Source organism: Lipophrys pholis (assembly GCF_963383615.2).
Source record: "Lipophrys pholis genome assembly, chromosome: 2".
NCBI lineage: Eukaryota > Metazoa > Chordata > Actinopteri > Blenniiformes > Blenniidae > Lipophrys > Lipophrys pholis.
Genome location: NC_137636.1, coordinates 17,607,754 through 17,630,336, shown reverse-complemented (window position 1 = coordinate 17,630,336; position 22,583 = coordinate 17,607,754). Strand labels below are relative to the sequence as shown.

Here is a 22,583-nt window from a genome sequence, read left to right as displayed (position 1 = left end):
ATGGTGTGATGAGGTTGATTTAACAGTGATATCCAGGGTTTAAGGACCAAACCTTATTTATAAAAGAAATAAAACCCAGTTTAGTTGTTGACGCTTGACCACAACACAGTGGCCATGCTCATGTATCCCATGTTTTCATCTTATAAAGCTGACCCCATCTATACCATGTCTCTCTCTCTCTCTATCTTTCTCTCCCCCTCTCTCTCTCCTTATGTAACACTGCAGTTCTGCAAAGCTGCTGATGTGACAGATCCAAATACCTACACACACTCACACACCCATGCCCAGCAATCAACCAGATCACACTGCACTCCCAGCACGGCCTGTCCTTGTTCCTGTAATCATTATTGATAACAACATTGACTGGTGTCCTCTGGGGCTTTATTCAATTCTGATGCAATGTCACATGATCTGAGCCATAATGTATTTTCATATGCTGCAATGCTGCTTGAAGTTTACTTGACATATTTTGCACAGCCTGTGTGTGTGTGTGTGTGTGTGTGTGTGTGTGTGTGTGTGTGTGTGTGTGTGTGTGTGTGTGTGTGTGTGTGTGTGTGTGTGTTGGCTGAAAGTAATGTAGGAGCAAAAGAAGGGGGACAGAGGTAAGGGAGACAGGGAGAGGTAGCTGGGTTACACCATGTGACCTCACCAGCTGTTGCTGTATGCTGTTGGGAGACGAAGAGGGAGGTGAGAGGCAGGAGCAGGGGGTAGAAAGCGTGAGGGAGGGGTTAGGAGCTCGCCGGTACACAATGTGACTGGTGACAATCCCTTGTTCTGCAGGAGAGAGAGAGAGCGAGAGAGAGAGAGAGGGCAGCAGGGGATGAAGGCATACACGCACATGCACAGGCTGTGATATGAAGAGGGAGCTCACTAAAAACACACACACACACACACACACACACACACACACACACACACACACACACACAGACACCTCTCCTGATTCAGAGGAACAGATTTATTCGTCACCTCGCACTGCAGCCTCACGCTGCGCGCCTGCTGCAAAACACAAGGCAATCCCAAACCCAGCAGCAACGTCCGTCATCCCTCTGTCTGGCTGCGCAGATTAACAGCTCTCTTACAACTCTGACCGGTGGTCACCGCAGTTTGGAGACGGACGCCGGGAGGGAGAGGGAGAGAGAGAGAGAGAGACAGAGACAGAGAGAGAGAGAGAGAGAGAGAGTGAGAGAGAGACGACAGCCACTACAAAACGCACCAGAGACAAGCGGCGCATGCGAATGATGGGGAAACTAAAAAGCCACGACTGCATTGAGGAAAGGCCAATGGAGAAACTGCGGGATAAGTAGATAACCAATAAAAGCACTGTTTCTGCGTCTCTACCTTTGGACGCCCCGGGCAGGGAGATGTTCATCATTATGGGATAGATGCACAGCTCTTCTCGTTGCTATGGAAACCAGCACGCGAAAATTCACAGTGCGGCGATGGTTTTCTATTTACCTGAAGAACAAGGCAGCAAGGAACAAGAACAACACCGGATTCTGTCAACTAGAGGTTTGTCAGCTTTTTTTTCTAAGCAGTGCCAATTTCAACCAACTACAGGCAAGTGCATGTGTGTGAGGGGAAGCTGCCACGTGTGAGTTCATGTGACTGAAAACAACGTCGTCAAGAAATAAACAAATACTGCCAGCTCACACGTATTGCAGATGATGTTGGGTGTGAGGAATCTGCCTGCACACGAGAAAGGGTGTAGGAAGGGTGTGTGTTGCGTGGATGGTTGTGGAGTGGTTCAGGAGTCACTGCTGCATACAGAGCTGCTGCTGCTGCTGCTGCTGCTGCTGCTGCTGACCCTGTCAAGAATCCCAAAATCGGCAGGACAAGGACATGCTGCGTTTATAAAAGAATGATGAGGACAGAGACCAGGTTACATGAAAATAGAGTCAGACAAGAATGCTAACAGGCAAACAAGCAGCAAGGCAGGCAGGTTGATAGATAAATGAAGACAGACAATGATTCAGTGGACAGCCGGCCACAGCAGTGGAGGTCTATTTATAGCCCAAACAAACCCACAGGGGAGAAGGAGGGGGCAGCACCGTTTGCAACGCACCTACCTGTATGTTGGAGATGTAAAGGAACAAACATCCTTCCCTCCAGGTTTTATTTTGTGCCAAGTAACATAGAAGATCATATATGTTTGTGTGATTATTTGACCTTCTGGTTGTTTATGTGAGTTTGTTTACCTGGTCGCCCATCTGCTGATATGCAAAATAATGTGCTAATGGTCTTTGTGGAGAGTTGTCACTGCCTCCAATGAACTGGAGATAAACAGGAATGGCAGCCTTGAACATTTCTCATTGATTTACATCATTTAAAACAGAAAAAATTATATTTCATCTTTAAACCATGCACTAATAAATGTAATAGCAAATTTAACTACTAACAGAAAGCATCCAAGTCATTTGTCTTAACCTATTTCTTCCACAATTCCCCCGAATGCAAAGGAAAGATTATTGGTTGGACATGCACCGAATGAATCTACTGAGTCAAATTTAGGCTCTTTTGTTGCACAGGACACACTATATTATAGGATTAAAGGCCTTAAATGAAATCCAGCGAGTTATAGTCCAATTTATACGTTAGAAAAAGTAAGCCATGTGCCCTTTAAGCAGAAAACCTTGTGTTGCACTCAAAGTAAACTATGTGTAGACATTATATATGTGGAAAAAGCAAGCACATCACATGTTGATTTTTCAGTTCAGAAAATCAAACAATATAATTCTCACTGAAACAGTCCTCACAAAAGTTACAGAGATAAAGAGATTTCAAATTATTGAAGCTCAAACATTTATGACACCCCCACTTCTATTAAATTCTACAAAACGAAAGACAACCCAGTTTGAATTCCTCTAAAATATGTGATGAAGGGATTTGTACTCGGGACTGCTGTATTGTCCAGGCTTGGGGGTCTTCTGTGTCATCTTTACATATTGTCACTGTGCATGCATGAGTTTTTGGTGACAAATCAAGCGTAGTTCTGGTTGTGTGTGGTTGTCGTCTGTCTGGGAGGTACCCTACCTTAAGCTCATTGTAAACTAGGCATGGCTCCAGACCCCTGCCACATTAGGTTTGTCATAGCAGTTAAGAAGATGGGTGGATGGGTGGATGGAGGGATTTAGATTGAGCAAATGCAAAGAAAAGCCAAACACCTCTTGAAACTGATGGAATTGCACTTTTAAGTGTGATTAAAATTTGCAAGTCATGCCTACCGAAAACCTTCCCTCAAACAATTCAGAGAACTGGAGCTGATCCCAGTTAACAATGGGTGAAGCCACGGTACACCTTGGACAGGTTGCCAGTCCCTCACAGGGCAAAAACAAAGAGACAAGTAGTCATGCATTTACATTCACGTATACGGCCAGTTCAGGGTGACCGATTAGCCTCATTTGCATGTTTTTGGATGTAGAAAAAATTAATAAAACAGAGACCTTGACGTTACTATTTCAGAGCAATATTAAATTAATTGATATTTAGTGAGATAGTTATATAGGAAATATAGTTTTTCTGCTATTATGATAACACTTTCATATATAGATACTGTGCAATAAGTAATAATAGGATTGGTTCTCCACAAACGCAATTTACTAAAATGTTTTCATGGGACGCACAAATTATATCACAATCTTATGTCATTATTGTACATCATGCTCAAATGTCAGGTACTCTGATCAGCATGTCATTTAGATCAAATAAATGGAATCATTTATTTCATGGCCACCTTCTAGCAAGCTTGCAACTGTAATGTTGCTGGTTTATATTATTTAATCCACTGAATAGATGAATCAGTATAGATCTGCACTGTTGCTATGCGGCTATTTCAGCAGTTGATGTGTGACGTTTTCTCCTTTTTTCACTGGGGATCAGCTGTCAATAGTGTTTGTTGTGTACCTTGATAGAGCAACAAATCAAAAACAATTCATTTTAAAGTCATATGCTCAAGTGTGCTTTATGTTTGTGGGGAAACTGTGACAAGGAAGCAGTTGTGTTTTCACCATTGCTTCAACTACACACCGATGTCACTACAAAGATTGCATCACAGAAGTTGTTCACTCTGCGCAATGATGCTATTTTTAGGCGTAAGAATTATGTAGGCTTAAGACTTAAAATTCTAATATTGTCATAGGTTTTTACTCGACCTGTGAACATTTTCTACCTGATTGAAAGTGGGGACTTAAGCTGCTAACGCCAAAATGCCACTGACGGTTTTAGAGAATTACAACATATTGTCATACTGTTCCATCTGAGCTACGCCTCAGGTTGGCAGTTGATCATTCGCTTCACTGAGCACACTCAATGGACTTGGAAGGGGCTGCTTACACAATGCATCACCACCAGTGACCTCAGCCTGTACCTTTCCAACAACACAATGTGTCATCTGTCTTTGTCTGTGCATTACGAAGTGATTATCTGCAGAACATATTTATTTTTGAGGCTTGTGTTCACTGTTGTGGACGTGTACTGCCAGCTGGATATTGTAATTTGTACCTGAGCTCATTTTTCTTTGGTTTACCCATTTAAACATCTCAAATGTTTTCTGTCTTTGTGGAAAAAAAGATAATGAAAATAAGTGGCAAGCCACCATTGTGTATCTCTTTCTTCAGGATGACAGCGTTCTTAAGGAGATTGACATCAGCCACCATGTTAAGGAGGGATGTGAGAAAGCCGACCCTTCTCAGTTCCAACTGCTGAAGGTGCTGGGACAGGGCTCCTATGGAAAGGTACTAAACCTATAAGTACTGTATATATATTAGAATATATGTACATACACTGGATTTATTTAAAGAGAGAAAGCAGACTACCACACAAAAAAATGACGTCCAAGGTCCAAAGCTCACAGGGACTCAAAGGATGTATCCTTAAGCTACATGTGTACATTTGTTACATCTGTAAGATATGAGAATTTGTTTTGCATAAATACACATACACCTACAGCATGTATTGTCAATAACAAAGTTGGCCACTACAACTGCCTCCAGTGATGTGAGACGTCTTTACGGGAGACTTTGAATCCACCCTGAAGGAATTTGCTCTCATTCCAACACAAGCGCATTAAGGTCATGAAGTGGGGCAAAACAACCTGGCTCGCATTCAGCATTGTAATTCATCCCAAAGCTGTTGAACTGGGTTTGAATCAGAGCTCTGTGCAGACAGACAGGGTTCCTCCTCACAAAGCTCATAAAATCATTAGTCGGGTCTTTGCGCAGCCACAAAGTCATACATGCACTACAGTGTACAACAACATTATACGCTACATCTTTAGGAGAAGCAGAACAACAAGAGTCGTGAGATGTCGAAAGTTTATATCAATGATGTCTTCATATTCTAATTGTCTTTGGTATTATTTCAACAATTCCATATTATTACAGTTCTATACTTGTTAAGTTCTTTGTAACATTGTTAAGAAACGTGGTAAACAAATAAATAAATTGATAAATGGATATATCTGTAGGCTGAAACTGATTTATGAAAATATTCTGAGTCTAAAACTGCACACATAGTAAAGAGGTGTGATGCTTCTGCCTAATTTTGGCCACAGCGTGTATGTAATTTCAGGGCTCAAACTGATCATCCTCAGATTAAAAAACAATTTATTTCCAACTATCTGCAGATTAGCTGCCTTTACACTGGCTTCACAAATCACTATTATTCATTCAAAACAGGAAAGCCCCATTGATTTGTCAGCATTTGTGTAGATTATGGGTTTGCCTGGGCCAGACATGAAATCCTGGCAGATGCTTGGTGGGCGGATGATGTTTACAAGGCTGCGGGCAGGCACATGTGGTCAAGTCACAGTTTGGCCTGGACAGGATGTTCACTCGCAATATTGGCACCTGTTTTGCATCTGACAGCGTGTTTAAATCATAGCTGTTGTCTGTGACACTGAAGCAAACAAATATGTGGCTCTCTTAAGAAATAAAGTGGTAAATGGCATTTACCTCAGCCTATTATCCTACCAAATGTAAGTAATAGTGGTTATGGGATTTTAAAACGTGTTTGTGCCTTTATAAATAGTAAAATGACGCTCTAATGTTGGCTCGTGCTTCAACTTGAAATGTGTTCAGACCCCACTTTAAATATTGATATCTGAGTTTTCCAGTGATAAAGCAATGTTGTTTTGGCTGGAAAATACATGGATTACTGTGAAATACTTTGGATTAAACGCTGGGATGACTGGTACATTTTAATGACAATTTCCAGGTGTTTCTGGTGAGGAAGATTCGAGGAGCGGACCGAGGACAGCTGTATGCCATGAAGGTCCTGAAGAAGGCGACATTAAAAGGTAATTCATGTGATTCTCACTGAAAATCGAAAATTAAAAGAATCACAATCAAGTGGAAAATAATAAACAGTCAAATGCTGCAAATTAAACTAATGTTCTCATTCACAAACTCTAAGGATATATCCCGCGTTTGCTCCTCAAAGACAAAGATCTCCATTTATGTTGTAATGCATATGGTAATTTGTTATTGGGATTGAGTAGAAATAACATCAGATAAACGAATGTGAAGGTTTACTCGGTGTCCTACATTCATGGGGATTTGGGGTAAAAGAGGTTAGTTTGTACTTTTGATTCTGATAAAACAATTTTGCTTTGACTGGGATTATTGCAAACGAGGATGTACTGTAAAAGCAGGATGTGATGTCATGTGCTGATTTAGTTTCTTTTGTACAAGCTTTAATCCTCTTAACCTGCACTCCTGGAATTCAAAGAGTTACTGTCTCATCCTGTCAAGGAGACAGATGCCACAATGACAATGTTATTGTGGCGTTCACTCCGACAGCAGTGAAACCTGCAGCGTCTCAGAGCAGGTTTAATTCAATTCACAGTCATCAGCGAAAGCAATGCATTTCCATCTCGCAACATAAAATTGTCAGGACTATAAATACACAACTTGATTGATTTACACACATTTAGCTACAACTGAAAGCAGCAAAATAAACAAAGCGTTCTCTGCCTCCCTTTCAGTTCGGGATCGTGTGCGTTCCAAGATGGAACGAGACATTCTGGCCGAGGTCAACCACCCGTTTATAGTTAAACTCCATTATGGTAATTATAAATCACTTCAACTATACCTTTCAAAAAAACTGTTGGGTGTTACTTTTGAGGGATGTACTCTGACTCGCTCTGTGTGTGCATGGGTTTTGTCCAGCGGCTTTCCTCCCACAGTCCAGAAACACAGCTATGAGGCTAACTGGTGAATCTGAATGGATTGTTTTCAGGTGTTTCAGACGCTAAAAGGCGACAGAGATCATATGAGGATAAGACGTAAACATTTTAAGGATTTGATGAATGCTTTAAGTTCAGAAATAAAACAGTGGCCTGCCTACCTCACAGAATTTAATCTTGTCACTGTGTCTGTTATATGGCTGGAACCTCAGAATAATGTGTGTGTGTGTGTGTGTGCGTGTCTGTCTGTTTGTCGGTCAGCCTTTCAAACAGAAGGGAAACTCTATCTGATCCTGGACTTCCTTCGCGGAGGAGACCTTTTCACTCGTCTGTCTAAGGAGGTAGGTTCACAGGTCCACTGCTGATGGTCTTTCTGGCTTCTCTTACAAAACCCAGAATGTTCACAGACTTATGAGACACTATTAAATACACTCCCGTCATACTATTGTATTGTATATATAATGTAGTATCTGTAAATTTTGTTGCATGTTAAAAGCAAACAATGGGTTGTAACCTCTAGATTAAATGAAGTAAAAGATATTCAAATAAATATTTTCTGCTCCTACAATAGACTTTTTTCCCACCAACACAGTACCTTAGTGTAGAATAACAATTTAGAAAACGTTATTACGCATCAGTTTATGCTCTTACTCACGCAGGAAATCATTTAAATGCTGATTTTCCTTTCTTTTTTATTTGCCATTACTTATTGCACCGGCATGTCTTTGTTTTGTTTCAGGTAATGTTTACAGAGGAGGATGTGAAGTTTTACCTTGCAGAGTTGGCTCTGGCCTTGGACCACCTCCACAGTTTGGGGATCATCTACAGGGACCTCAAACCTGAAAAGTACTGTCTCTGTTTTGTTTTTTGGTTTTTTTTACATATTGAGTCAGAAAAAACTAAAGCTGATATTAATGCTTCTGTTTTGGTTGCCTTTCCTTTCAGTATTCTTCTGGATGAAGAAGGACACATTAAGATTACCGGTCAGTGCTTCCACATTCAAACAATCTATTTTCCTGTCTGTACTTGTCTTTCTTCTGACATTTTCCATTTCCGCCTCTATTTATTCAGACTTTGGTCTGAGTAAGGAAGCCATTGACCATGATAAAAGAGCATATTCCTTCTGTGGAACGATAGAGTACATGGCTCCAGAGGTCGTAAACAGAAGAGGGCATACACAAAGTGCTGACTGGTGGTCGTTTGGGGTACTTATGGTGAGAATCTTTGTTTTTAATTCTCTTTACACATTTTACATGCACTTGTAATCAATCCTCTGTATATATGATCTGTTTACTGACATGCATGTTTTGTTTGATCATGAATCTATTGCATTTCATGGGTTTCAGACTCCTAGGCCCTCAGATAACGTGCCAGTGTGTGTGGCCTTCTGCATTTATCGTTCTTCTGGCTGTAAAGCTGTTTAATTAACATCTCTCGCAGATTAGATCCCATCACTTTCAGTAATTGGGCATCTGCTGGATTGTGCTTGTTTTGTTAGTCTGGTGGCTTATTTTACTAATACTGGGGAGGTGGTTAATATTCACTGACAGCTGGTAGTATAGACCAGAGCACCAGAGAAGGATGTCACTCCCTGTCTGCCCTCGGCTGGTGTTAGGAATACATGTTACTGTGGGTTTCACAGATTTGGGGGAAATGTCATTAGAAAATGTGTTTCTTATCAATCAAAAAGTGTTTTTATGGAGAATTTATCATGATTGCGATTTAAAAAAAAATAAAAGCATGTGCAAAAGCATGAAGTTGTTTTTAGCATGCAGTCCAATGCCAAGTTAATATTTATCTTATTGAAGTGTGTGTGATTGTCCTGTTTTGGGCAGCAGTGGTATGTTTGAAACGTTTAATCCTTATTACTTTGCTACTTGTAAACAGTTTAGTACAAACGTGGGCCTGAATCATTCGTAGAGGCTTTTTGCTTTAGGCTGTCACCTACAAGAGAGTTGTTACAGCGATGATAAGACTTTACTGTTTAAGAATGAAGAAGTGCTTGTAGGAGTGAACAAAGCGGAGACCGGTAGATCTCAAAAGATTTTCTTTAATTCTCCGGGGTTACTATGAGTAGTGCGGGAATGCTGTGCATTCTCTTTCACTGTGAATATTAATAATATACTAAATTAAACCACTGGATTGCATGAACAAAGTCATGTCCAGAAACAATGTGTTAATTTTACTTTAGAACAATTTTAACTGGAAGTAACTGAGGGTCTCTGAGCCTTTACAGGAAGAACACTGGTGTAAAATGATTCCAGATCAATTCGACAGAAGGGAGCAGCAGAAATTCATCCAAAGCAAAGCTTTGCCTATTGTTCCTACTGTGGCCTAAAAACAGGAACGTTTGATGAACTGAGCAGACTTGTACCACCTCCACAGCACACTGTGTGTTAGCTGTTAGTCATCTGGCACATTCTCCCATTTCTTTTCTGTTTCTGCAGTTTGAAATGTTGACAGGTTCGTTGCCATTTCAAGGAAAAGATCGGAAAGAAACAATGGCACTCATTCTGAAGTAAGACTCATTTAATATCTCATCCCATCACCACATATATTACAAGAATTATTCCTAAATATCGAGAGATATAAATATATATATATATACTTTTGTCTGTTAAACACTACAAGGCTTTTTTCATGCATCACAATGTGTAATGATTTAGTTTTCATGACTAGTTTTTGCAAGAGTGAATTTCATCCCGTGTAGTATGCATGTTACATCAGTGGTGGATGTTAACTTCAACTGTACTCAACACAAACCTGTGGGGTTTTTTTTTTGTTCCATCTGTGCAGGGCTAAACTGGGAATGCCACAGTTTCTAAGTCCTGAAGTGCAGAGTTTATTGAGAGCTCTCTTCAAGAGGAATCCTGCTAATCGACTTGGTACAGTACAAATAAATCTCCAATGTTGACTGTGCAAACTGCTTCTCAAAGCAGCGCTCCAGCACCTCTGTGCATGCTGTGCAGCACTGAATTATCATGTTTCAAGTTATTTTTTTGTACAATAAGGGATTGAAATGCAACTTAAGTAGAGAGTACCAATTTAAAAACATTCACTTGTGAAAGTCTCAGTCGCTACTGTTGGGGTTTTTTTTCATATAAACTTGATCCAGCACATCAAGCCATAGTGTCACGATACCAGACAAACCATCAACAATCTTTGTCTACTTTGTTTAATATTATCATTATTTTTGCAAGTCTGTTTGCTGTGTTGCATTTTTTATTTATTTTTTTTATGTTTTACTGTGTATGGATTTGGACAATGACAATATTTTCTTAATCTCAATGACTGACAGGTGCAGGACCCGATGGAGTAGAAGAAATAAAAAGACATCGCTTCTTTGCATCAATAGACTGGAATGTAAGCACTCATGTTACACAACCATCTGCACCATACATCACAAGAAAACCAGAATGGGATGAATAACTGTGCATCTCAAAAAGGATGTTAAAGTGAAAAGTTCCTTCTAATTATTTCAAACTCAGAAAATTAAATATCACAATATCATACAGTTTACCTTGCCCTAATCAAAGACATGAAATATATGGCTTTCCTATATACAATATATATATATAAACTCAGCTCATTTAACTCTCTATGGCTGTCACTGAAACCCTGCAGCCTCTCCTCCGCTTTCTCAAGAGCTGCCCACGATCATGAATCTTTTAACATCCTCAGCATGAGCTACTGCTTTGTGGCAAAATCTCAAACTTTCATTTCTGCCTGTTTTGCCCAACTTTATTACAACTAATCCTCTTATCTGTAACAGCCGCTCCGTCAGGAAGTTTGCTCATGCGCAGATGTTGCGTCTGTGTTATCAGCATCTAACCTTGACATCCACTCCTGGCCCGCGTGCGGCTCTAAATGAGATCGTACTTTCAACTGTAAGCGCTCTTGCACAAAGTAGCCTGTCTAAAATCACTGAATCATGCTCTGAGACTCGCATTATGTTTCAGGCAAACGTGAAAGCTTTTCCTGCATGCTGCCAAAGCTGCTCTCTGCATGCTTTAGAGAGCAGTTAAAAGCCACTCAGCTTGGTTACATCTGTGATTCACTTATGTAACTACAGTATAAGCTATAGGGTTTATAATCAGCTAGTTGGTTGGTTTTTTTTGCTCCTAAGCTGTATTGCAAAAACAGAAAATTATACAAAAACGTATTCTGCATACAAGTGTGAGCCTGAAAATAACAAATTCTAAATTTAGCATCTCACTTAACATACACAAGATTTGTTCTCACAGATGTCCACAGGGCTTGACTCTGCCTGCATTGCATGAACAGTTGACACTGATTTTCATCCACTATTATCTGCTTTACATACTCACTAATCTCTGACCTTACACCAGCTTTCTCTAAACTCCCCGCTACACAACTACCTGCCTGCTTCCTGCCAAACATCACAGATTCACCAATCCCAGCTTACCATGGGTGAGGGCAGGGTACACTAAGGACAGCCCATCACAGGGCAAAAACACAAGAGACAGACAACCACACATACTGACATTCACACCTAGAGGCAATTTCGGGTCACTAATGGACTGTGGGAGAAACCGGAGTACCCAGTCCACACAGAAAGTTCCAGCCGGTATTTGAACCCGGACCTTCTCACTGTGAGGCGAGGGAGTTAACCACTGCTCCACTGTGCAGCCTTCCTCTGTTATCCCTCAAGGTTTTCTTCAAATGCTTTGATCTATTTAGAAGCTTTTTTAAAAAAATATCTCCCATAAAGCTGATAAAAAACCTTTCTGCAAACACACTGGACTTAATTCAAATAGCAAATAAAGCTATTGTGTGGGACCAGCTGCACCATTAAAACACCCTTTGATTTACTTAACGTTGACGAGTCAGCAAAAAGCTCTGCAGGATGCTTGCACGAGGCAACGACTCGTGCTGCAGGAGTGACATCTGCAGGCTGCACACAGCATTACATCAAAGTAAATAAAACGGATCAGTTGATGGTCTCAGCTCAATGACAAATAATGACTCAACACCAAAATACAAAAAATAAAAAAATTATATATATTTCATTTATTTATTTATTTTGGTGTCGATTTATTATTTGTTATCTGATCTTCAAATGATCAGATGTGGCCTGGCGGCAGTTAAATACCTAGATCTTTGCAATAAGACATATATAGTGTCTATAACATATTTTACTTCTTTTCCACCACTTGACCTTATCATCCATTAATTCTCTTCTATTTTGCTTTGTTCTCCCTCCACCATCAAATTTCATTGTCAGGTTGTGTCTCACTTTACATTCAAATCCGCAGTGACTTTGAAATATTTGCAATCCATATTTCATTTGGCTGAATAATAAGGAGAGGGAAACTCCTTTATAAGAAGAAAGCAACAGCTTATATCACTTTTTCTTTCAGGAATTATATTCCCAACTCAATGTTGTGTTGTAAAATTGCACTTGAGATGACAATCGTGTATCAATCTGTGGTCAAACTTGTTGCTGCTGTGGAAGTACTTACATTCCTCATGGTTGTTGTCTGTTTATGTAGAAGTTGTACAAGAAAGAAGTGAGACCCCCATTCAAACCTACTGTAGGAAGACCTGAAGATACTTTTCATTTTGATCCCGAGTTCACCTCCAGAACACCAACTGGTAAGTAAATAAATGTAACATGGCTGAATGAAATTTATTTTTATTTTTTTTAAAGTTAAACGGTAAGAAAACACAATAAATAGCAACTAACTAACACCACTTTCACAATAAAAACCCTAGACTGGCTATCAGTGTTATCAGTCTCCTAATAGGAATCAAAACACCATCTTCGAATGTGAAACAGGGAAATTGAGTTTTCAACTGATCAATGCAGCTGAGTGTGAGAAAAAGGCATGTGTGCAGTGGGTTTGGAGTCAAGTGTGAGACTCATTTGATGGTTGAATCGAACAGACAATCTATTTTAATTGAATAGCAAAAACTGAAGGTTTTCCGCAATTTGAGAATCCGTTAAACACTGTGCAATTATTCCTCTTGATGTGTCTTTGCATATTCAGATTCTCCCGGCATCCCTCCCAGCGCAAACACACACCAGTTGTTTCGTGGCTTCAGCTTCGTCGCGACAAATCAAAGCCAGGAGCCAAGTGTCGCCACTGTGGCATCCTCTCGACAGGAGGTGAACATCAACCCCATCGCACAGGTATCAAGAATCCCTTCTCAAGGAAGCAGCTCATGTAGCGCCACATCTAATTAAATTATGCACTCGCACACTGTTCAGCTCGTTAACTATGTAAATAAATCACTGCTGCGTGAGTTAACTGCCAAGATAAATGAACTGCATAATTAAGAGATTGGTTATTTAATGTTCCTAACCTTGTTAAACGTCACCCAGATAAATCACTGACGGTTTCTATGTTACTTACTGCAACTGCCTAATGAACAAAGCAATTATGCCACAGCGATATCTAACTCTGACTTATATGTGAACTATAATGATGGAAATCTTGTGTGTGTGTGTGTGTGTGTGTGTGTGTGTGTGTGTGTGTGTGTGTGTGTGTGTGTGTGTGTGTGTGTGTGTGTGTGTGTGTGTGTGTGTGTGTGTGTGTGTGTGTGTGTGTGTGTGTGTGTGTGTGTGTACTACAGCATCTCCGTGGTGATGTGGCCTTCAGTGACGTTTATGAGCTGAAAGAAGAAGTCGGACAGTCGGGAACGTCCGCATGCAAAAGGTGCCTGCACAGGGTCACTGCAGTGGAGTATTCAGTAAAGGTAATTAAATTAAACCAAATATACTGAGATGCAGGAAGAGAACATTTGTTCCCTAAAGTTTAGATTTGGGTTTTTCGGTCCTGCATGTGGCTAAAATGAAATGATGTGATTAGTAAGTATCACAGAGTATTCTGTGGTTTATATTAATATCTGTGGGGGGTTGGGACAAAAAGGTTTGAAACCACTAGTTTATAGCGCATATAAACAAACAAAAAACTAAGATTTGGAACTTTGTGGATGATTCTTTCTATTGCATCAAAACTTAAAAGTATAAAATATGTTAGACCAAAATCCCACCTAAAAAGACTCAATTACAATATCTATTAGAACTCTGCTTGTACTACTGGAGTTATACATAGTGGGTTGCATTATAAACTTAAGAAGGGCACTCTGATAATACATTCTGTGTTTTTCTAAAAAGGTTTGCATGCTGCATGTGTGTGTTTTTACGTCAGATCATTGAGAGAGCAAGGAGGGATCCATCAGACGAGATCGAGATCCTGTTGAGATATGGACAGCATCCAAATATTATCGGTTTGAAGGATGTAAGTAAAAACACAAACACAGCAAAATGCTTTAAAACCAAAATGTGAAACAGTCAGACTTTGTCTTTTTGTCCTCGAAGGAGAGCTTTGATTTTAGTCTCATTTTTCTTATACATGGCAGTGTGTTGTTTAATCTCTGTGCGACTGGTGTCTGTGTGTTTACAGGTGTTTGACGACGGCCAGAGTGTGTTCCTCGTTCAGGACTTGCTGAGGGGTGAGGAGCTGCTGGACAGGGCTCTGACACAGCCGAGTTTCACTGAGAGAGACGCGTCGGACATCATCTGCACGCTGACCAAAACTGTGGAGTATTTACACTCACAGGGGGTAAGTGGGCAATAAAGTGACAGATGGACAGAACGGAGGAAACGTCATGCAAATGTTTCCTGCACAAATGAGTCGGTTTAAAGCTCTGTTGGTTATTTCTACATCTAGAGCAAGTTTCAATAAATTGTTCAGATGTAATTGTTATATTTAGGGGCTCCATTTAGACAAATCAGGCGAAAAAATCTGATGTAATTCAAAATGTTTTACGATACCAATATTTATGGTTTCTAAGCTGAATCAATAAAAAAACAATGTAATACCCATGTATTATATCAAAACCATACGGATATTTCAATAAGACTACGATTTATTATCTGTGTGTGTTTGTCCCCTCTTTCTCTCTTTCAGGTTGTGCATCGAGACCTGAAGCCGAGTAACATTCGCTATGCCGATGACAGCGGGCTCCCGGGGAGCCTCAGGATTTGTGACTTTGGTGTCGCAAAGCAGCTCCGAGCGGAAAACGGCCTGTTGATGACTCCCTGCTACACGGCGACATTCATGGCTCCCGAGGTCGGCCAGCCAACACAGTCACAACAGCAGGCCTTTCACACATTCTGAAACAGCCGTCAGAAACCCACACTAACGGGGTGTTTCTCTTTGTGCGTGTTCGTGCAGGTCCTGAGGAAGCAGGGTTATGATGCGGCCTGTGACATCTGGAGCCTGGGGATTCTGCTCTACACCATGATAGCTGGGTCAGTTTAAGGTTTAAAAGCACTTAAAACAAGCTGCGCTGACAAACTGGTGTCTAAATGTTGCGATTTCCTGCAAGCATTCCCTCCGCTGCTGTAAAAAGGATGTCTTTAAACACTGGGTGGAAGTCCAAATAAAACCCCTCTGGTGAAATAACAGAGGACAATATAAGGCAATGTGCTTCTCTCATGACATTTCATAGGTAATTGCTTTTCATGTACTCTGCTGTGAACACGGAACACCGAGCTGTTTTTTGTTTTTTTATCCTCCAGGAGTGTGAATAAAAGGTTTTCCCACAATATTTTATATTTTAACACCTGTTTCTAACTTTAAAAAAGTCACTAAATGCAAATAATATCTTTGCACTTCCAGAAAACTTGCATAATAAGGGCCATATAAAGAATTAAGCTCAATTAAAGAACTTTTAAACATTCGATTTAATGAATCCAGAGCTTCAGTGTTGGATGCCCAAACATAAAGTTCTTCCACATCATAAATAAGGATAGCAAGATAAGTGGTTCACCTCAAAATGCTTTTATCTGAGCCATGTATACGAGTCGTCTTTGACCAAAGTCTATCCCCCGACCAGCATATCAATTAGATCTGGGACAGACAACAAAACTTCCATCTAACCTGAATGTTTATCCCTGCGCTCAGTTTCAGCCCGTTCGCCAGCAGCCTCGAGGACACAGCCGAGGAGATCCTGGCTCAGATTGGCAGCGGGAAGTTCATCATCGCAGGAGGGAACTGGGACCTCGTGTCGGAAGCAGCCAAGGTTACATCATTATGTTTTCTATTGTGCATGAAAAAAAAGGTTTTCTTGCTGGCACCCTGAAACCAGTGTCACAATAAACTAATATCAGCTCATGATTTACAGGACATTGTGATGAAGATGCTCCATGTGGATCCTCACCAACGTCTGACTGCCCCACAGGTACCAATGACATCACTTTACCGTAGTTTCAAAAAGCCTTTTGTTGTGTTTTTTTTACTTTAGGATTCTTCATTTCGCATGATATATCAAAAGTACATTACTCTGTTAATTAGAAAATGGTGATACAGAGTGAAAGAAATTTTTTGAAGTACGCGTCGTCTCATTGCTAATTTATATAGTAACTGTTATGGTTTTTTGTTGAAACAATACTTCAGGAGTCGTTTTTGCTTGCGATGCTCTTCAGGTTCTCCGTCACCCCTGGATTGTTGACAGAGGCCAACTTTCTGACAGAAATCTCACCAGACAGGATGCACTTACTGTTAAGGTCAGACCATTTCATGTTTTAACTGATATGATAATTTTTCTTGAATTAGATCACATTTATTATTCTAGAATTCTTAATATTTATATACATTTTATTCAAGATTTGTGGGAGAAAAAAATTGAAGGGAAAAAAAACCCCATGATAAATAATTAGAGTGAAATGAAATGATTGAATTTGTATAAAGTGGACCAACACAATGTTACCTGGTACACTTCAAATAAAGCAAATAAGCTATATTTCAATAATAAACCGTTTAAGTGTTCCTGTCACATTCGTCAAAATTAGATTTAAATGTTTAATGTAAAACAGATTTACCTTCCTGTGACCAACATCGATAATAACATACTAAGTCTGGATTTATCTTGATTTTGTGGCAATGGAAAATTGTCCAAATGTCTGCAATGGTTGAGGGTTTCTGCAGGATCAAACATTTGCATTAATGAGCGTAGTAGTGAAGGTTTGCATTTCAGCCTGATCTGAAACAATACTTCGAAGCTATTACTCTCAGCTTTAAAGTATTTTCTGCTATGTTTGTCTTGCTTTTAATCTGCCTCAACTTGGTTGCCAATATACTCTTCACTGAGAGTTTTGAAAATATTTTCCAACAACAGACAAATTGAGTTTGTTTTTACAGCCAACGGAGAATGTCTGATATTTTCACTCAGGTCATTGAAATTATCCTTGCCGAGTTGCTTGAGTTACATTAATAACAGTCAAAACGGTTACACATTGATGTCAATAAGAGAGTTATGTGTGTCAGGACCTGCATCAACTCCAATCAGCTATTGTATGGGGAAAGAAAGTTCCAACACCATGAACATATTTACTGGCATTTCCACTTTGATAACCGTTTACTGAATTTACTGAAGGATAGAAACTGGGCTCAGATTATTTCATTCCATTAGGTGCATTAAACCCATTTGTTAGAACTGAAATGTCCCCGATTCCTACAGCAGAAATATGCATTGACAATAAAATTACTCACACATTAAATTGCATCCAGATTCAAATTTCAAAGGAGATCTATTAGTTTATTTAAACTCACCAAATCAATGACTCGGTTTTCGCACAGAATTACTGTAATTGTGCAACCTGGTGGTTTTCTGAAACAATCATCACTTTGGGACCACAAGACCAAGTCTTTATAAGTGACGCCAACGACACTGTAGGATGTAGTTTTTCAACAGCCCATGAAGGGGCACTGTGCCACTTACTATAGAGGACAAACCCGCTGGCCTTTTTGAATGCTTTATTCATGCTGTGCATCATCTCTTATTCCACAAGGGGGCGCTGTGTGCCACTTACTCTGCTCTGAGGCGCTGCGTTCCTGCTCCAGTCCTGGAGCCGGTTGAGTCCTCCAGCCTGGCTCAGCGGAGAGTGATGAAGAAACAGGGGAGTCCAAAGGTTTCCACAGACGCTAAAGAAACGGAGTAGTCTTTATAAGTCTTTATTATTGAACCACATTATTAAAGATAAGGTTTCTTTTGACTTAAAAGCACAAAACATGCCGTACATCCTTCACAAGGAAGAGTTTATTTGGATTGACATCAATATCGTTCCTCGTTTACTAAAGTTAAAGTTTGAATTTAAGGCAAAAATTAATTCGACGTGCAGCATACCATTTAAGATGTGCGCCTTTATGGGTAACTTCACTCTAAATTGACAAAGTCAAAGTATTGCACCTTAAAACAGCCCACCCCCAGAATGGGTTCAAGTCATACTTTAAGAGGCCTTGATAGATCTTTTTAGTTCTGTGGCTATTATTACATGCTTAATTTATGAGACAACACGTGCACATTTACCTCTTTATGTTCATACAGGTAGGAAAACACTGCAATATTCACTCGCTTTGATTCATATCTGTAGTACCTCCTGCTGTTTAAAGACAGCTATAAAGGTTAGAACACCAAAAACAAGCTGAATTCAGTGCCACACATGATCAAATGAGTTTACCTGGATTTGTATGTCTAATAAGTACATGTTTGTAAAAAATTCAACAAAATAAATCAAAAAGTCAGCCAAATATTAACACCATTTTCCAAAGCCATGGCTTTAATGTATACAATAGTTGAATGAGGTAGTGCCACTCAGACCGTCATGTGTTTCCTCCTACTTTCTGAATTCTACAGATATGCATGATAAAAATGTAAATATTCAACCAAAGGGAATTATTTCTTAAACTAACAATGCCACTGAGTCTTATTGTTCATAAATATGCTTAATGAGTACGTTATCCTGTATGTATCGTTGTCTTCCATAAATGCAGCCTTTGAATCTTCAACATGTTTATTGTGAAATGTATTCCTGCTGCACATGTCGGACCAGAAGGAACAGTGAGCTGTGAATGGATTTTAGCTTGTGTTTTGTCATTTAAGATGTTACTTGGCTGAAGAGGTTTCACTTGACAAGAGCGCGCCGTACAGGTCGTACGCGCCATAGCAAATCTCTACACATTGCATTTTTAAATCAACATTGTAGTTCATCGTCCTGTGCAGGCTTGTGAGTAGCTGTCAGTAGGCTTCAATAGTGTCTGAAAGCCAAAACGTTTTGAGAACCACTGTGTCAGAAGTTCCTATATAGCTACTGTCTTTTTGCTGCTGCCCTGATTGTACCTGTTGAGGCGTACAATCATGAATACGAGGTAAGATTTGAACAGGGTGTCCGGCACACGATGCTGTACAGTTTAACAGTAGGAATGTAGATTTTGATGCTTCACAAGTTGTACATGCGCTTGACAACCAGAAGTAAAACACAGCAAAACCATGTGTTTGTGTGACCAATGAGCAAAGTAGCAGAGTTACAGTAACACTGTACAGACGATGTTTGCTGATGCACATATACCGTATGTGTTGCACTGCACGGGTGTTTAACAGGGGTAGAAAGGGCCGGTGCACCTCTACGTATGCAGATAAGGTTATAGACATTCTGTTGTCCAACCGGAAGTTGGAGGTAACCCTGTACATATTGTTTACTAATTTTGATTGTATATACTGTTGTGTAAAACCAAGAGAAATATATTCAATTGTGTATATACGTGTAAATATATACATAAGCTGATCTGCAATCAGGAAGACTGTATATTTTGTGTTAGCAAATATATTGAGACTGCACATATTATAGCGTATTCATTCACCCAGTGTACATACTGTCTATAACTGGCCAATCATTAAAATAATTGGCTAAAATGCCAAAGTTTTCCAAATAAAAAGACTGAAAACTGCACTTAAAGTGTCTGTGTTTTATTTCACCCTCGTATGATGACAGAGCAATTAAATTGTGTGATAGGGTCATGTGTAAATGGTTTAGCCACCTATCGTGTCAGAGAAAATACACTTAAATTTACGAATAACAATCAGCCTCTTTAGAAATGTTACATTTTATATTACAATCCAGTTGCCACTAAAAGTTTAATACACAGGTTTCAAGTTACTAGTGATATCTGAACTAACCAGGTGGGCTTTCATGCAAAGTGCAACAATTGGAGTCACTATGATCAATTCATCATAAATTATGATAAAAACAGAAAAAAAAAATAATTAATTGGAAATTCAAAATGCAAATAAACTTTAAAGTGCCAGCTGTGACAGTTGCAGGCGATATTAGACATATTTCAAATTAAAGACATCTAACTAGCTTGGGAAGATGTTTGCTTTTTATTGCCAATGGTTCCCGACAGCTGGGGAAATGTGGCTCAAGCTGTGAGACCGGCTGGCTCATCATCCTACAAAAGCCCGGCTCCATCTAACTTAACTGGCAAGTCCTGATATCAGTGAGTCAGTATTCACAATGCCCGTATCTTGACCCGGGGCACCTGAGTGAAATTCAACTATTACTATATTGACCACATCCACGCCTTTTTGAATTTCACAAAGCAAAACATTTATGGGAGAAAGGCTTGTTAGTAAAGTGCAATTTCTATTATTTTGGAATCACAAAGCCAATGCATGATTTTACCTGACTGACATTTAAACAAGAGAAAAACTTGTTGAAAGCTTATTTAAAGCTTTTCAATACAGTGTTTGAACTATAGAAGCAAAGATAAGGGACAAAAATGGCAACAATTAAAATATGTTAAACTTTTTATTGTTTTGTATATTACATACTGCAACAAGAAACACTTTTCTAAGTATCTAATAACACAAGCCTCTTATAATATTAAAACCAATGGAAGGTGTCACTCTGAAATTTGTGTACTCAAACATGTCTTTAAAGTGAGTGACTTTTGAATTGAAAACATCAAATGACAGCGACTTATCTCCCTTATACACATAAAGAAAATTGCTGTGAATTCAGGAAGAAAAAAGGTTTCACTCTAACATACCTTTGAGAAGTTGACGCAGTGTCATTCACGTCTTCTTTTCCCAGGCGTGAAGCTCCATGTTAGAGCCACTAGATGGCAACCCATCATAGCCTATTCTCTCACTCCCTTCTTCCTTTCACTTCCCAAAAGTTGTCTTTTTGGAGATATAATCTTTAGAAAAAAGAAGAAGCAGAAAGAGAGAGAAAAAAAAGAAAACTCTTTAATTTATATCAACCACCTGGCTCACACACTATAAAAGCTTTTAGCAGGCGCTGAGCTGATGTGTCAGGTGGGTGTGGCGGGCTCATCAGGCCTGACATTTAAGTGCAGTAGTGCTCAGAGCAAAAGGGATTCCAGGATATGAGTAGATACCGATGACAAGCCCCCCTGTGAAGATGATTGCAGTGGAGTGACAAGAGGAGACCAAACAACAGATAGAGCAAGGAGAAGGTGTCGGGAGGGGAGAGATGAAAGGCAAACTAAAGAAAAAGAGCTCCGAGAAACAATAACTCAACCCAACAATTACAGCGTTGTCAGAATTTAGATTATCTTTCAGGAAAGCAAGACTTTAAAAATGTACTTAAGACATGAAGTTTCCCATTTTCGACCGTGCATAATGTAAATTATATTTCATTGAGCTTTTATGTTACAATATCTTTACAGTGCTGGCATTGCATTTATATTAATAAAAAAAATAAATAGAGTAAAAGTAATGGTTAAAAAGTGGTCTATTGTCAATTTTATTTATGGAAATACATCAAATGAAATCATGATTTGAGAACCTAATTCGCACCTAAGTATCAAAGCGTTTGTAAATAAGTTGTCAAATATATTGTGCTGTTGGCCTTGACCTCTGCTCTAGTTGTGAAAATAGTTTCTTAAAAAAAACATACCCCCAACAGAAAAGTGCTTTTTAATTCACAATATGCATATATGTATGATTTATTAAGAAAATAGGGACAAAAACTGGTAGATTTAAATTGTTTATCATCGAATAACTCAAGACTATCTGACTGAAAACCCCACTTATTTCAATTCTACTTTTTTTGATTAAATTGAAAGAATTAGACAACCATTAACTTTTGTTTTGTTTTGATTTGTTTTGTTTTGCACTGTACTATATTTGATAAAGATGCATGCAGTACAGGTGTCCGACAATATATCTTATTTGCAACAAGTAGCCTGAAAAAGAACCTTTGGATGCAACGAGGAAAGGTTTTCAAATGGACATAAGGCCAAGCGTTCATAGCGAGGTCGCTTTAAACATCGTTTGACGTCGGCTCTTCCTATTATTGTGAAGCAGAATTCACTAAGAGCTGGGTCTTTTACCCGCTAACAGGGAACGTGAGGTGGGATTAGACCGTCGTGAGACAGGCTGGTTTTACCCTACTGATGATGTGTTGTTGCAATAGTAATTGTTGTATATAGATAATAGAAAAGTTGTGTCAAGCGCATATCATCAAATCTGGTGTCTTTTATGTTATTATGAGAAGTGTGAAGCAAAAGTCTTCTCTTGTAAAAGTTTGATGTAGCTGACAGTCCAGTTCCTCTTTAATTCTGCT

At 39.4% G+C, this 22,583-nt stretch overlaps 1 protein-coding gene across 1 annotated transcript; it reads left to right on the top strand.

Moving 5' to 3' along the window:
• Positions 1–800: 800 nt before the first annotated feature.
• On the top strand, positions 801–19,943 carry rps6ka2 (ribosomal protein S6 kinase, polypeptide 2). Its single transcript, XM_080491090.1, has 22 exons — positions 801–1,512; positions 4,617–4,733; positions 6,214–6,295; positions 6,983–7,063; positions 7,445–7,524; positions 7,923–8,029; positions 8,129–8,166; positions 8,255–8,397; positions 9,631–9,701; positions 9,980–10,068; positions 10,482–10,546; positions 12,697–12,799; positions 13,195–13,337; positions 13,781–13,903; positions 14,359–14,448; positions 14,614–14,772; positions 15,121–15,282; positions 15,388–15,464; positions 16,120–16,237; positions 16,340–16,396; positions 16,641–16,721; positions 18,006–19,943. The coding sequence occupies exons 1-22, from the start codon at positions 1,408–1,410 to the stop codon at positions 18,153–18,155; spliced, it is 2,241 nt and encodes a 746-aa protein (XP_080347216.1). The 5' UTR covers positions 801–1,407; the 3' UTR covers positions 18,156–19,943.
• The last annotated feature ends 2,640 nt before the right edge of the window (positions 19,944–22,583 follow it).